We start from the raw sequence: 12,140 nt of genomic DNA, 5'->3' as shown, positions 1-12,140 counted from the left end.
AACAGTGGACAAGGAGAACAACAGGCCCATACCCTCGATTAATAAGGGAGGAGAAAGAAGAGGAAGAAGCGGGTCCTTCAGCAAAGGGGTCAGAAGAGGGAATAACAGAACTCAAACAGGAGGCAGAAACTACCCGGTCCCTGACGTCATCAGAACTGCGAGATCTGCGGAAAGACTATAGCCGCCAGCCGGGTGAGCGGATTGCTGCCTGGCTGCTTCGATGCTGGGATAATGGGGCTGATGCTTAGCAGCTGGAAGGTAAGGAAGCCCAACAGCTGGGTTCCCTTGCTAGAGATCGAGGAATTGAAAGGGGAATTGGAAAAGAAACAGGAATTTGCAGTCTGTGGAGACGGCTCCTTTCAAGCGTTAGACCATGATATCCTTTCAAGGAAGATATTACGGACAACTCCCCAGGGAAGTGGGCTACTGCGGATGAAGGTGTCCAGTACCTGAGAGAATTAGCAGTGCTGGAAGTCATCTATGGTGATCCAGATAATGATGAAGCCCCTAAAAATCCAGAGGATGTCCTGTGCACACGGGCCATGTGGAGGAAGGTGTAGTGGTTTAGCCTCTGCCGGGGTCTGAGACCACGCGGCCGCTGCCCCTCCCCCACAAAGGGAGTGAAATACAAAGCCCCAAGACTGAAATAAGGAAAGGTTTAATACAACAGTGCAATAGCAACACAACAAACAATAGCAATAACAATAACAGTAATAGTGATAGCAATGAACAGAGCAAAATAGCTACCAAATACAGCAGTTTGAAGCACGATGTACAAAACCACGAGTGCACCGCGCTCCCGCGCCAGGAAAAATGTGACCTGCCAGGATGTGACGTCCGCATGGTATCTGAATAACCCGGCTAGAGCTCCCCCCCACTGCTGGGGAAACTTAACCCTATCCTGGTTAAACCAGGACATAATCCACCCCTTTATTCTATACCATGTGCGTCACATCCAGCTGCCACTTAGCAATTAGCATTGACAAAGAAAAATTAACAAAAGCACAGTATAATTCACGGTGTGTTTTCACCCACAATCAAGTCCCCTTGTGGTACACATCGGACCTCTCCATCCTTCTGCATCACCCACCAGGTGCACCCAGGTCCTTGAGCAAAAACAATCCCATGGATGGGTTTGCCTTTGCCCGGCGCAGGACTAACCCAGACCATTTTTCCCAGCAGCTCCCTCATGCGCACCACAGGGACTCTATCCCCGTCCACAACACGTGGAAGTTTTGACTGAGCCGGGCCAGCTCGATTGGCAGATCCTCTTGTGTTCACTAACCAAGTGGCCTTTGTCAGATGTGTGTCCCAGTGTTTGAAGGTTCCACCCCCCATTGCTCTCAATGTAGTTTTTAACAGTCCATTGTAGCGCTCGATCTTCCCAGAGGCTGGTGCGTGGTAGGGGATGTGGTAGACCCACTCGATGCCGTGTTCTTCTGCCCAGGCATCTATGAGGTTATTTCGGAAGTGAGTCCCATTGTCCGACTCAATCCCCTCTGGGGTGCCGTGTTGCCACAGGACTCGCTCTTCAAGGCCCAGGATGGTATTTCGGGCGGTGGCGTGGGACACTGGATAAGTTTCGAGCCACCCAGTGGTTGCTTCCACCATTGTGAGCACGTGGCGCTTGCCTCGGCGGGTCTGTGGCAGTGTGATGTAGTCGATCTGCCAGGCCTCTCCATATTTATATTTCATCCATTGATCTCCATTCCGCTGGGGCTTCACCCGTTTGGCTTGTTTGATTGCAGCACACGTCTCACATCCATGGATGATCTCTGCGATGGTGTCAATGGTGAGGTCCACCCCTCGATCTCGAGCCCACCTGTATGTTGCATCTCTGCCTTGGTGGCCTGAGGTCTCATGGGCCCACCGGGCTATGAACAGTTCACCTTTACGCTGCCAGTCCAAGTCCACCTGAGCCACCTCGATCTTAGCAGCTTGGTCTGCCTGCTGGTTATGCTGATGTTCATCAGTGGCTCGACTCTTGGGTATATGGGCGTCCACATGGCGCACCTTCACAATGAGGTTCTCCACCCGGGCTGCAATGTCCTGCCATACTTCAGCGGCCCAGATGGGTCTGCCCTTGCGTTGCCAGTTGTTCTGTTTCCATTGCTGCAACCACATCCACAGGGCACTTGCCATCACCCACGAGTCAGTGTAGATATAGAGCCTCGGCCACTTTTCTCGCTCAGCAATCTCCAAAGCCAATTGGATGGCTTTCACCTCTGCGAACTGGCTCGATTCACCTTGTCCCTCAACAGCTTCAGTGGTTTCTCGTGTGGGATGCCACACTGCAGCCTTCCATCGTCGATGTTTTCCCACAATGCGACAAGACCCATCAGTGAACAGGGCATATCGCTTCTCCTCCTCTGGCAGCTCGTTATATGGTGGGGCCTCCTCAGCACGTTTCACCTCTTGTTCTGGTGACATCCCAGCATCTTTGTTCTCTGGGCAGTTCATGATCATTTCCACTAATCCTGGGGGGTCGCGGTTCCCTATTCGAGCCCGTTGTGTTATCAACGCAACCCATTTACTCCACGTGGCATCTGTTGCATGATGTGTGGAGGGAGCCTTTCCTTTGAACATCCATCCCAGCACCGGCAGTCGAGGTGCCAGGAGGAGCTGTGTCTCAGTGCCAACCACTTCTGAGGCAGCTCGAATTCCTTCATACGCTGCCAGTATCTCCTTCTCAGTCAGGGTATAGTTAGCTTCAGAGCCTTTGTATCCCCGGCTCCAAAAGCCTAGAGGTCGGCCTCGGGATTCCCCATCTGCTCTTTGCCAAAGGCTCCAGGAAGGGCCATTCTCCCCGGCTGCGGTGTAGAGCACGTTCTTAATCTCCTGCCCTGTCCGGACTGGCCCGAGGGCCACTGCCTGGGTAATCTCCTGCTTAATTTGTTCAAAGGCTTGTTGTTGCTCTGGGCCCCATTTAAAATCGTTCTTCTTGCGGGTAACATGGTAGAGAGGGCTCACAATCAGGCTGTAGTTTGGGATGTGCATCCTCCAGAACCCCACAGCGCCCAGGAAAGACTGAGTCTCTTTTTTGGTGGTTGGTGGGGCCATGGCTGTTATCTTGTTTATCACCTCCATTGGGATGTGGCGACACCCATCTTGCCATTTTATTCCTAGGAACTGAATCTCCCTTCCAGGCCCCTTAACTTTCTGTCACTTGATGGCAAAACCAGCCTTCAGGAGGATTTCAATTACCTTCTTTCCTTTCTCAAAGACTTCCTCAGTTGTGTCCCCCCATACAATGATATCATCAATGAACTGCAGGTGTTCTGGAGCCCCACCTTTCTCCAGTGCAGTATGGACCAGTCTATGGCAAATGGTGGAGCTGTGGTTCCACCCCTGGGGCAATCGATTCCAGGTGTACTGGATACCCCTCCAAGTGAACACAAACTGTGGCCTGCACTCTGGTGCTATTGGGATGGAGAAGAACGCGTTAGCGATGTCAATCGTGGCGTACCACTTGGCTGCCTTCGACTCCAGCTCATACTGGAGCTCTAGCATGTCCGGCACTGCAGCACTCATCGCTGGCGTAACTTCATTCAGGCCACGGTAGTCCACGGTCAGTCTCCATTCGCCATTAGGTTTTCTCACTGGCCATATAGGGCTGTTGAAAGGTGAATGAGTCTTGCTGATCACCTCCTGGCTTTCTAGTCGACGGATCAGCTGATGGATGGGGACCAGGGAATCTCGGTTAGTGCGGTACTGCCGCCGGTGCACCGTCTTGGTAGCAATTGGCACTCGCTGCTCTTCGACCTTAAGCGACCCCACCACCGAGGGGTCCTCTGAGAGGCCGGGTAAAGTGGACAATTGCTCAACCTCCTCCAGGGCAGCTATACCAAAGGCCCACCGGTACCCTTTTGGGTCTTTAAAGTACCCTCTCCTGAGGTAATCTATACCTAGGATGCACGGGGCATCTGGGCCAGTCACAATGGGGTGCTTATGCCAGTCCTTCCCAGTTAAGCTTACTTCAGCTTCTAATAGGGTCAGCTGTTGGGACCCCCCTGTCACTCCAGAGATGCAGATGGATTCAACCCCACTGTGGCTTGATGGCATCAGGGTGCACTGTGCGCCAGTGTCTACCAAGGCCTTATATTCTTGTGGTTCTGATGTGCCAGGCCATTGGATCCACACCTTCCAGTAAATCCGATTATCCCTTTCCTCCACCTGGCTGGAGGCAGGGCCCCTCTAATCCTGCTCACCACCACTCACTTGATCTAAGAGTGACTCCTGCAGGAATGACTTCCTGGTCCCCTCAAGAGGGTCAAGCATACTGTTGGCCATTCTATTCTGTCTGGGGGATTTCCGACTGGACACTGGAGCTGCATCTCTCTTGGAAGACTCCCCTTTCATGGTGGTCTTCCCTTTCAGCTGCTGTACTCGTGCAGCTAGGGCGGAAGTGGGCTGCCCATGCCACCTTCTCATGTTCTCCCCATTGTCGCGGAGGAAGAACCACAGGGTGCCCCGTGGTGTGTACCTTCTACCGCCCTTCTCTTGGGTGGGGAAACGCCTGCTTCTAATGGCTGAGACATCGGCCCGTGCAGGTGAAACATAGGACATGTCCTGTTCCATTTTTTGGAGCCTCTGAGACAGTTCCTCTACGGCTGAAACCCAGGCATGTTGGGAGGAAGGGAGACTTCCCTCATAGTGCCGGAGCTGCATAGTCACTTCATCCACTGTCTGATTGTCTTGCCACCAGGATGCTGCTGCTAATGCTTTGGAATGTCCCTCTGGTCCACTTTGCAGGAACTTCCGCCACATCAGCTGTGTACAAGGGACCAGATCTGGATCCAATGGTGACTGTTCATCATTCAGATCACCATAGATCATATCAAACACAGCCATTTCCCTGAGGTTTTGGATGCCTTTCTCCATGTCGGTCCACTTGCCTAACCGACATAGAGAATCATCCTTGTAGGGGTACCTCTCCCTCACAGCGAGCAGGAGTCGCCTCCAAAGGCTGAGGGTTTGAGCCTGTTTCCCTATTGCCTTGTCAATACCAGCCTGCTTGGCTAAAGGTCCAACCTGCTTGGCCTCTCTCCCCTCCAATTCCAAACCAGCAGCTCCAGTATCCCAGCACCGGAGCAACCAGGTGCAAATTTGCTCGCCTGGAAGGCGGCTGAAATCCTTCCGCATATCTCGCAATTCACTGAGAGATAGAGAGCAGATGATTACCTCCGGCTCTTCCTCCTGCTCTCGTGATGGGCCTGGTTCATTATCACCCTGTGCACTGCGAGGGGATTTTTTGGTATATTTGGTTTTCCGTATCGGGGCAACTGATACTGGTACTGCTTGTCCCTCCGGCTCAGCTGCTGTGCTGGTGGAGGCGACCGGTACTGGCGCTGCCTATCCCCCTGGCCCAGCTGCTGCACCAGTAAGTTCACTTTCAGACCCTGCAGCTCTTTCGCCCCCTTGAGGGCAGTGATCAGTGTTAAGGGCGATGCGGTAAGCATGGGCAAGCCCCCAGCACCTCGCAGCGAGCTGCATCTCCCGGGGTTTGTCAGATTGGCAGCACACCTTTTTCAAACACTCCACGAGTTTATCAGGACTCTGCACTTGTTCGGGAGTAAAATCCCAGAACGTTGTGGGTGACCACTCACTCAGGTACTTGCCCATCTTCTCCCACACACCTTGCCATTTATAACTATCTGCCCCCGGGGCAGGTTTCCGGGTGGTGCTATTGTTGGAGAAGTACCGCATGGCCCAAAACAAGATCTGGCAGACATTTAGAAAGCATTGTGCTGCGAACACAGTGGCCAGGAGGCTCCAGGGATAGCTAAAACTCTCAAAAACCGCGAGAATCTCTTCCCCTGGCTCACCCATAGAGGGGGTGAGACCCCAAACAAAAGCCCAGGCAGCAAACAGGTACCGGTGCACCCCCACAAGCAGCGAAACGAGCCCATTATAAGCAGACAGTAACCAGTAGAGCAAAATAAAGCCCTTGACACATTTTCCACCGACAATAAATGCCACTACTAGGAGCACAGAGTGGACATGAGGATTAATCCAGTCCCATCATGCAAGCAAATTGCCCAGCATTGCAAACATTTCTTATCAAACAATACAAGTAAAACAGAAAAATTACACCTAACAGATTGCTCTAACACACTTCTCCTTTTGTCCTTATTTCAGTCTTCTCCAGCCCCACGTTGGGCGCCAAAGTTGTAGTGGTTTAGCCTCTGCCGGGGTCTGAGACCACGCGGCCGCTGCCCCTCCCCCACAAAGGGAGTGAAATACAAAGCCCCAAGACTGAAATAAGGAGAGGTTTAATACAACAGTGCAATAGCAACACAACAAACAATAGCAATAACAATAACAGTAATAGTGATAGCAATGAACAGAGCAAAATAGCTACCAAATACAGCAGTTTGAAGCACGATGTACAAAACCACGAGTGCACCGCGCTCCCGCGCCAGGAAAAATGTGACCTGCCAGGATGTGACGTCCGCATGGTATCTGAATAACCCGGCTAGAGCTCCCCCCCACTGCTGGGGAAACTTAACCCTATCCTGGTTAAACCAGGACAGAAGGTGATTAAAGGTGCGCCATCCTCGTATTCTGCGGGCTTGGCTGCGATGTACTATCCAGAAATGGATGTGGGAAAAGGACTAAGATGTACGCCAACTGTGGAGGCAGTCTCTTCCTGGCTTCAGAACTTTGAAGAGAGTCTTGGTACCTCCTCATCTCTACGGGCGAGCGCCCTGGATGTCAGGAGCACCCCAATCAGAGGGAAAGGGAACCCCAGGCGCGTGACACGTGGCGAACTTTGGTTCTTCCTGCGTGACCAGGGGGAGGACATGAGGAAGTGGGATGGTCAACCCACCTTCAAGTTGGAAGCTCGTGTACATGAATTGCGAGGAAAGACCCCTGCCAAGAAGAAGACATCCAAGAAGGTTGTTAATGTAGCTGGTGTGAAACCACAAGAAAGTAATCAGTGATCTCCCAGATACAGGAAGACTGAGATCACCTCCCTTGGCCCTGATGAAGGAGTTTCCGGCCTGGCACGGCAAGGGTCAGACAGTGAACCCTCTGACCAAGAACAGGAATAGAGGGCCCCTGCCTCCAGCCAGGAGGAGGAAAGGGATGATCGGGTGTATTGGACAGTGTGGATTCGATGGCCTGGCACATCAAATCCACAGAAGTACCAGGCTTTAATTGACACCGGGGCACAGTGTACATTAATGACATCAAGTTATAGAGGGACAGAACCTATCTGGATCTCAGGAGTGACAGGGGGATGTCAAGAACTGTCAGTACTGGAGGCCGAGGTTAGCTTGACCGGGGACAAGTGGGAAAAACATCCCATTGTAACTGGCCCAGAAGCCCCTTGTATCTTGGGCATTGACTACCTCAAGAGGGGGTATTTCAAAGACCCAAAAGGATACCGATGGGCTTTTGGTGTGGCCAGTGTGAACACAGAGAAGGTCAAACAGTTGTCTAATCTGCCTGGCCTCTCGGAAGATCCTTTTGTTGTAGGACTGTTGCGAGTTGAAGAACAACAGGTGCCAATTGCTACGAGGACCGTGCACTGACAGCAGTATTGCACAAACTGAGACTCTCTGGCTCCCATCCAAGAACTGATCTGTCAACTGGAGACCCAAGGTGTCATCAGTAAGACACATTCGCCTTTTAATAGCCCAATATGGCCAGTGCGAAAGTCTGACAGAGGGTGGAGGTTGATAGTAGACTATCGTGGCCTGAACGAAGTGACGCCACCACTGAGTGCTGCTGTACCAGATATGTTAGAGCTCCAGTATGAACTGGAGTCAAAGGCAGCCAAGTGGTACGCCACAATCGACATTGCCAATGCATTCTTTTCAATTCCTTTGGCAGAAGAGTGCAGGCCACAGTTTGCTTTCATGTGGAGGGGTGTCCAGTATACCTGGAATCGACTACCCCAGGGGTGGAAGCACAGCCCCACTATTTGTCATGGACTAATTCAAACTGCACTGGAAAAGGGTGATGCCCCTGAACATCTACAGTACATCGATGACATCATTGTGTGGGGCAACAAGGCAGAAGAAGTGTTCAAGAAAGGACAAAGAGTAATTGAGATTCTTCTGAGAGCTGGGTTTGCCATAAAGAAAAGCAAGGTCAAGGGACCAGCACAGGAGATTCAGTTCTTGGGAATAAAATGGCAAGATGGACGCCGCCATGTGCCTATGGAGGTTGTCAACAAGATAGCAGCTATGTCTCCACCGACCAACAAGAAGGAAACACAAGCTTTCTTAGGACTTGTGGGATTTTGGAGGATGCACATTCCAGGTTACAGTCAGCTGGTGAGCCCTCTCTATCAAGTAACCCGAAAGAAGAACCATTTTTGTGATAGACAGTAAACTGTTTGTTCATCAAATTCCATTAAAGATACTGGGAGCTCGTGACATGTTATTCCATAAACTATGTAGGCCTAAGCTTAATCTTAACTATTACACTGTGTAACGACTAACTGACTGCAAGTGCTTATCTAAGTTGAAATGCTGAAGCAAGGACTCCTACTATGCAAAAGACTGAAAAGAGGGAGAAAGCGAAGAAGGAGAAAGGGGAGAAAGACAAAGGGGAGAAGAAGAAGAAAAAAAGGGGGTAGTGTCTATATTCTGTAGGATATAAACAAAAGCTTTGTGAGCCACTCTCAGGAAAGCAGGAAATACGAGGAGTTGGTGACGTGGGAAGACCCGGATGGAGCGACCCCCTAGCTGCAAAGTGCGCAGACGCAGGGTACACCTCTCAGAGAGACCCGATACCGGAAGGCGGAGGATATAAAAAAGACGGACCCTCGGGAAGTGAGTGCGCGCCGTTGGTGGAGCAAGGACTCCCCGGCCGCCCAGCGCTGTTTTGCTTGTTGCCGCTTGCTAAGTAAACTATTGAAATTTTGATTGGCTCTGACTCACATATAACAATTTTGAGTGGGGTCTTGAGCAACAAGCCTTTGAGCACATCAAACAGGAGACAGCTCGGGCGGTCCCGGTTCGATCCCGTGGCACTCCTGATCCGTTCCCTGGCTCCGTGTTGGTCACACTCCCACGGCGCTCCTCGCTCCCGGCCGGGTCGGGTACCCGCGGCGCCTCCCGGTCCGGTCACCGCAGCTCCCCCAGGTTTCGGCGGCGGAGGCAGATGTGTTCCCGCCGCATGCCAGGGTAACAATAATATTCATTGGCACTTTGCCAGCAGCGCCGTTCTGGTTCCGCTTCGTGTCTGGGCGGTGATTGGTGCGCGGCGTCAGTAGCGCGACGTGGCGGCACTTCCAGTGGCGGCTTCGTTCTCGCGCGGGTACTGGCCAGCGATCGCTTCCGCTTTCCGGCTCGGTCCTACTCCACTCCTTCCCATGTGCCTTCATTCTAGTACTGACACCCCGGGGACCATGGAGTTCCCAGCTGCTCTCTTCTACATCAGCGCACCCCGGGAGGAGGGGTGCCTCGCGCTGGCCGCCAGCTGGGGCGAGCATGGGCGGGTGCGGCCGCGGCGCAGCCCGCCCTGTCTGGGCGAGCCTGGCGGAGGGCGTGCAGGGGCTGCTCTCACCTCCCGTCTTCTCTCCCTGCAGATCCGAGACGATGTTCGTGCCCCGCCGCGGCAGGACAGGCGAAAGCTGGGAACCTGCTGCTGCCGTGTCTTTCCTGCCTCCCAACGTGAGGGCCGCGGGAGTGGGGGACGCCCCGTTCTATCTCCGCACCTGCCCGCTGAGCTGCCCTGCGGCTCGAGATCCCCGCCGGCTCTGCCGCGCTGGCATGGGGTACTTTAGCAGCTCTCCCCGGGGGTGTTCGCAGAAGAGGGAGTGGGGACGGGCGAGCCGTTTGTCCCATGGTGCTGCAGCAGTGTCCAGGTACTTGTGCAGTACCGGCCGGCCCCTGCCCTCTCCCCACAGGCTGCTAGGTCCCCTCGCTCGCGCTTCAGGATATCCTCTACCGCGGCGTCTTGTGCAAGAAGCTCCAGGCAGGCAAGCCCGGAGCTGCCCTGGACTTCACCAAACAGGTAGGGCCTGGGACGCTGTGTCCCGCAGAGGACCTGGGGGGATGGCATGGGATCCCTGCACGTCCCAACCTCTCCCTGTCCTTCCCGCGCAGCTGGGCTACTTCTTTGTGGATTGCCCCAGAAGATGTATTTGGTTCTCTTGGGTGGCTGCTGCACAAGAACTTCCCCAAGCTGAGGGTCAGTGTCTGTTCAGGGGTGACAATGCCGACGCCCCACCTTGCAGCTGCCAGCCCCAACCTCTGCCCCCTCTTCTCCCTGCCGATACAGAGAAATGATTACTTGTTTTGAGACTTATTTACTTATAGAAAACCACTTAGCAACTTATTTACTTACTTCTAGCAAGTTACAGTATTACTTATAGTATTTTTGAATATTGCTAAGAATCCTGCTTGCCCAGACTGTTCTGTGGAATTTTACCAAGGACTGCTGTGTCCATCAAAACAAAGCAGTTTACTGTGAAAATCTACCAAGAACTGCAGTGTTCAGCAAAATATCATGTGTTTGTCCTTGAGGAACAGATGTGCTCTAACTAGTTGGGGCTCGGTAATGAGTAAAGATAGCCATATACGGATTGTAGAAGTTCCATTGGTTCTCTTAGATAAGATAGGATGAGTAAACCAGCTGAAAAACATTTTTGTTGTTCAAGAAATTGGCCAAGAGAATCTGCGCATGCTCCGGGGAAAAGTACAAGGTGAGAAAGACTACGAGCCTTCCTCCCAAAGCCCCCCGAAGACGCCCCCCAGGAGGCAATGCGCAGGTGCAAAGAGAACATAAACTGCTGACACCAGCCTCTAGAACTAACCCAGCCTCACTCATGCATATGTATGTTTGTGTTATGTAATCAATGAATATGTATATCCACACTCTATAAGTTTTTGGTAAAATGTGCTGTTGGTGTGCAAGCTTTGTGGAGAAATCCCCTTGCACCTCGGCCGGAGTAAACATACCTGCTGTATAACTCTATTCGAGTTGTAGAGTCTGTTTTCCGCGAATCACTGCAGAGAGAGGCCCAGGACAGCACCATCCGGATGACGGCCCCATTGGAGGAAATCGACTGTCTGGAGGCCAGGCGGTAGAGTGCCCCCTGTCCCCGAGAGAGCTGGGGGGACTCCTGCTCTCTTCCCCCTGCCTGATGCTGGCTGTCCCCCAGCAGTACCTCACCTTCCACCTGCACTGGTTCTCCCACCTCTGTTGTGATTGGCTCTTTGAGGTGCCGCTGGAGCTGCTGCTGCTGCAGTGGGCTGGCCTGCTCTTCAACAACAGCTTGGGGGGGGTAGGCACTGGCCTGGCTTCCCCCGAAAGATGCGGGGGAACGTATAGGTTGCCTGATGTACCCTGGAGGGCAGGCCATGAACCACCTCTGTATCCTTCCACATGGGGTGTCCCCAGGGAGGGGGGGAACATGTTGCACTGCTCTTAGCTGGCACCCCAGATTTCCAGGACATGGTGCTGGAGGAGCTGCCCCGTGCAAGGGACTCCCCAGCACAGTTTCAGCTCAACGGGCGTATCTGACAATTGGCTGCTGCTCGGGTGGATGGGGAAGGTCAGCAAGCCCCAGGATCCGTGCCCCAAACTGAGCAGAGAGCCCCCAGCTGGCAGGGAGTTCCCAGGACACTGCCCTCTTGCATGCTGCCTCCTGTCCCCTGTCATATTTTGTCAGTGTCCACTTGGACTATCACTGTAGTGTTTGGAGGGTGCTGGACAGGATGGGGTCCACCCCTGCTGCAGGTCATCTGCACTGGCATGCCTGCCTTCTGCCTCACAGTTGGGTAGGTGCCGACACGGAAGTCTCGGACACAACTTAGACGACCAATGTGATCAAGTTGATGCCACTTTATTAAAGGCTACACAGCAATTTATACTCTATCACAAGCTTCACGCGCCGCTATCTTATTGCTAATAGGCTAAAGCTACTTGTTCACGTGTCCTTCTGCCCTCTATGATTGGTCCCAGTGTGGTGTCCACGCGCTGCTCTCCCCCCAGGTAGACCCCCTGTTTTCGACATTCCCACATCTTTATCTCTTGGGCAGGAATGTAGTTTCTCAGGCCGTCTCGGCCTTGTTTTTGTCCTTGAACACAGCTGCAGCCTGTTGTTACAGTGAGGCCCCTTGGTCTGGATCACTCACAACATGTCCGTTGTTCTCCAGTGATGCCACAAATCCCCCTTT

The 12,140-nt window shown here is 52.9% G+C and overlaps 1 protein-coding gene across 4 annotated transcripts; it reads left to right on the top strand.

Annotated features, from left to right (window-relative positions):
- Positions 1-8,673: 8,673 nt before the first annotated feature.
- LOC141917629 (uncharacterized) lies at positions 8,674-10,935 on the top strand. Of its 4 annotated transcripts, XM_074810972.1 has the most exons (5): positions 9,341-9,454; positions 9,545-9,733; positions 9,866-9,972; positions 10,065-10,149; positions 10,619-10,935. In XM_074810972.1, the coding sequence occupies exons 1-5, from the start codon at positions 9,365-9,367 to the stop codon at positions 10,811-10,813; spliced, it is 666 nt and encodes a 221-aa protein (XP_074667073.1). In that variant the 5' UTR covers positions 9,341-9,364; the 3' UTR covers positions 10,814-10,935. The 4 variants fall into 4 exon arrangements, 2 of the variants coding, with proteins under 2 accessions (XP_074667073.1, XP_074667072.1); XM_074810971.1 differs by having other exon boundaries at positions 9,355-9,733; XR_012621377.1 differs by lacking the exon at positions 9,341-9,454 and adding an exon at positions 8,674-8,786 and having other exon boundaries at positions 9,545-10,759.
- Positions 10,936-12,140: the final 1,205 nt, after the last annotated feature.

This window comes from Strix aluco, chromosome W (assembly GCF_031877795.1).
Source record: "Strix aluco isolate bStrAlu1 chromosome W, bStrAlu1.hap1, whole genome shotgun sequence".
Classification (NCBI taxonomy): Eukaryota; Metazoa; Chordata; class Aves; order Strigiformes; family Strigidae; genus Strix; species Strix aluco.
This window is presented reverse-complemented; position numbering and strand designations above follow the sequence as displayed.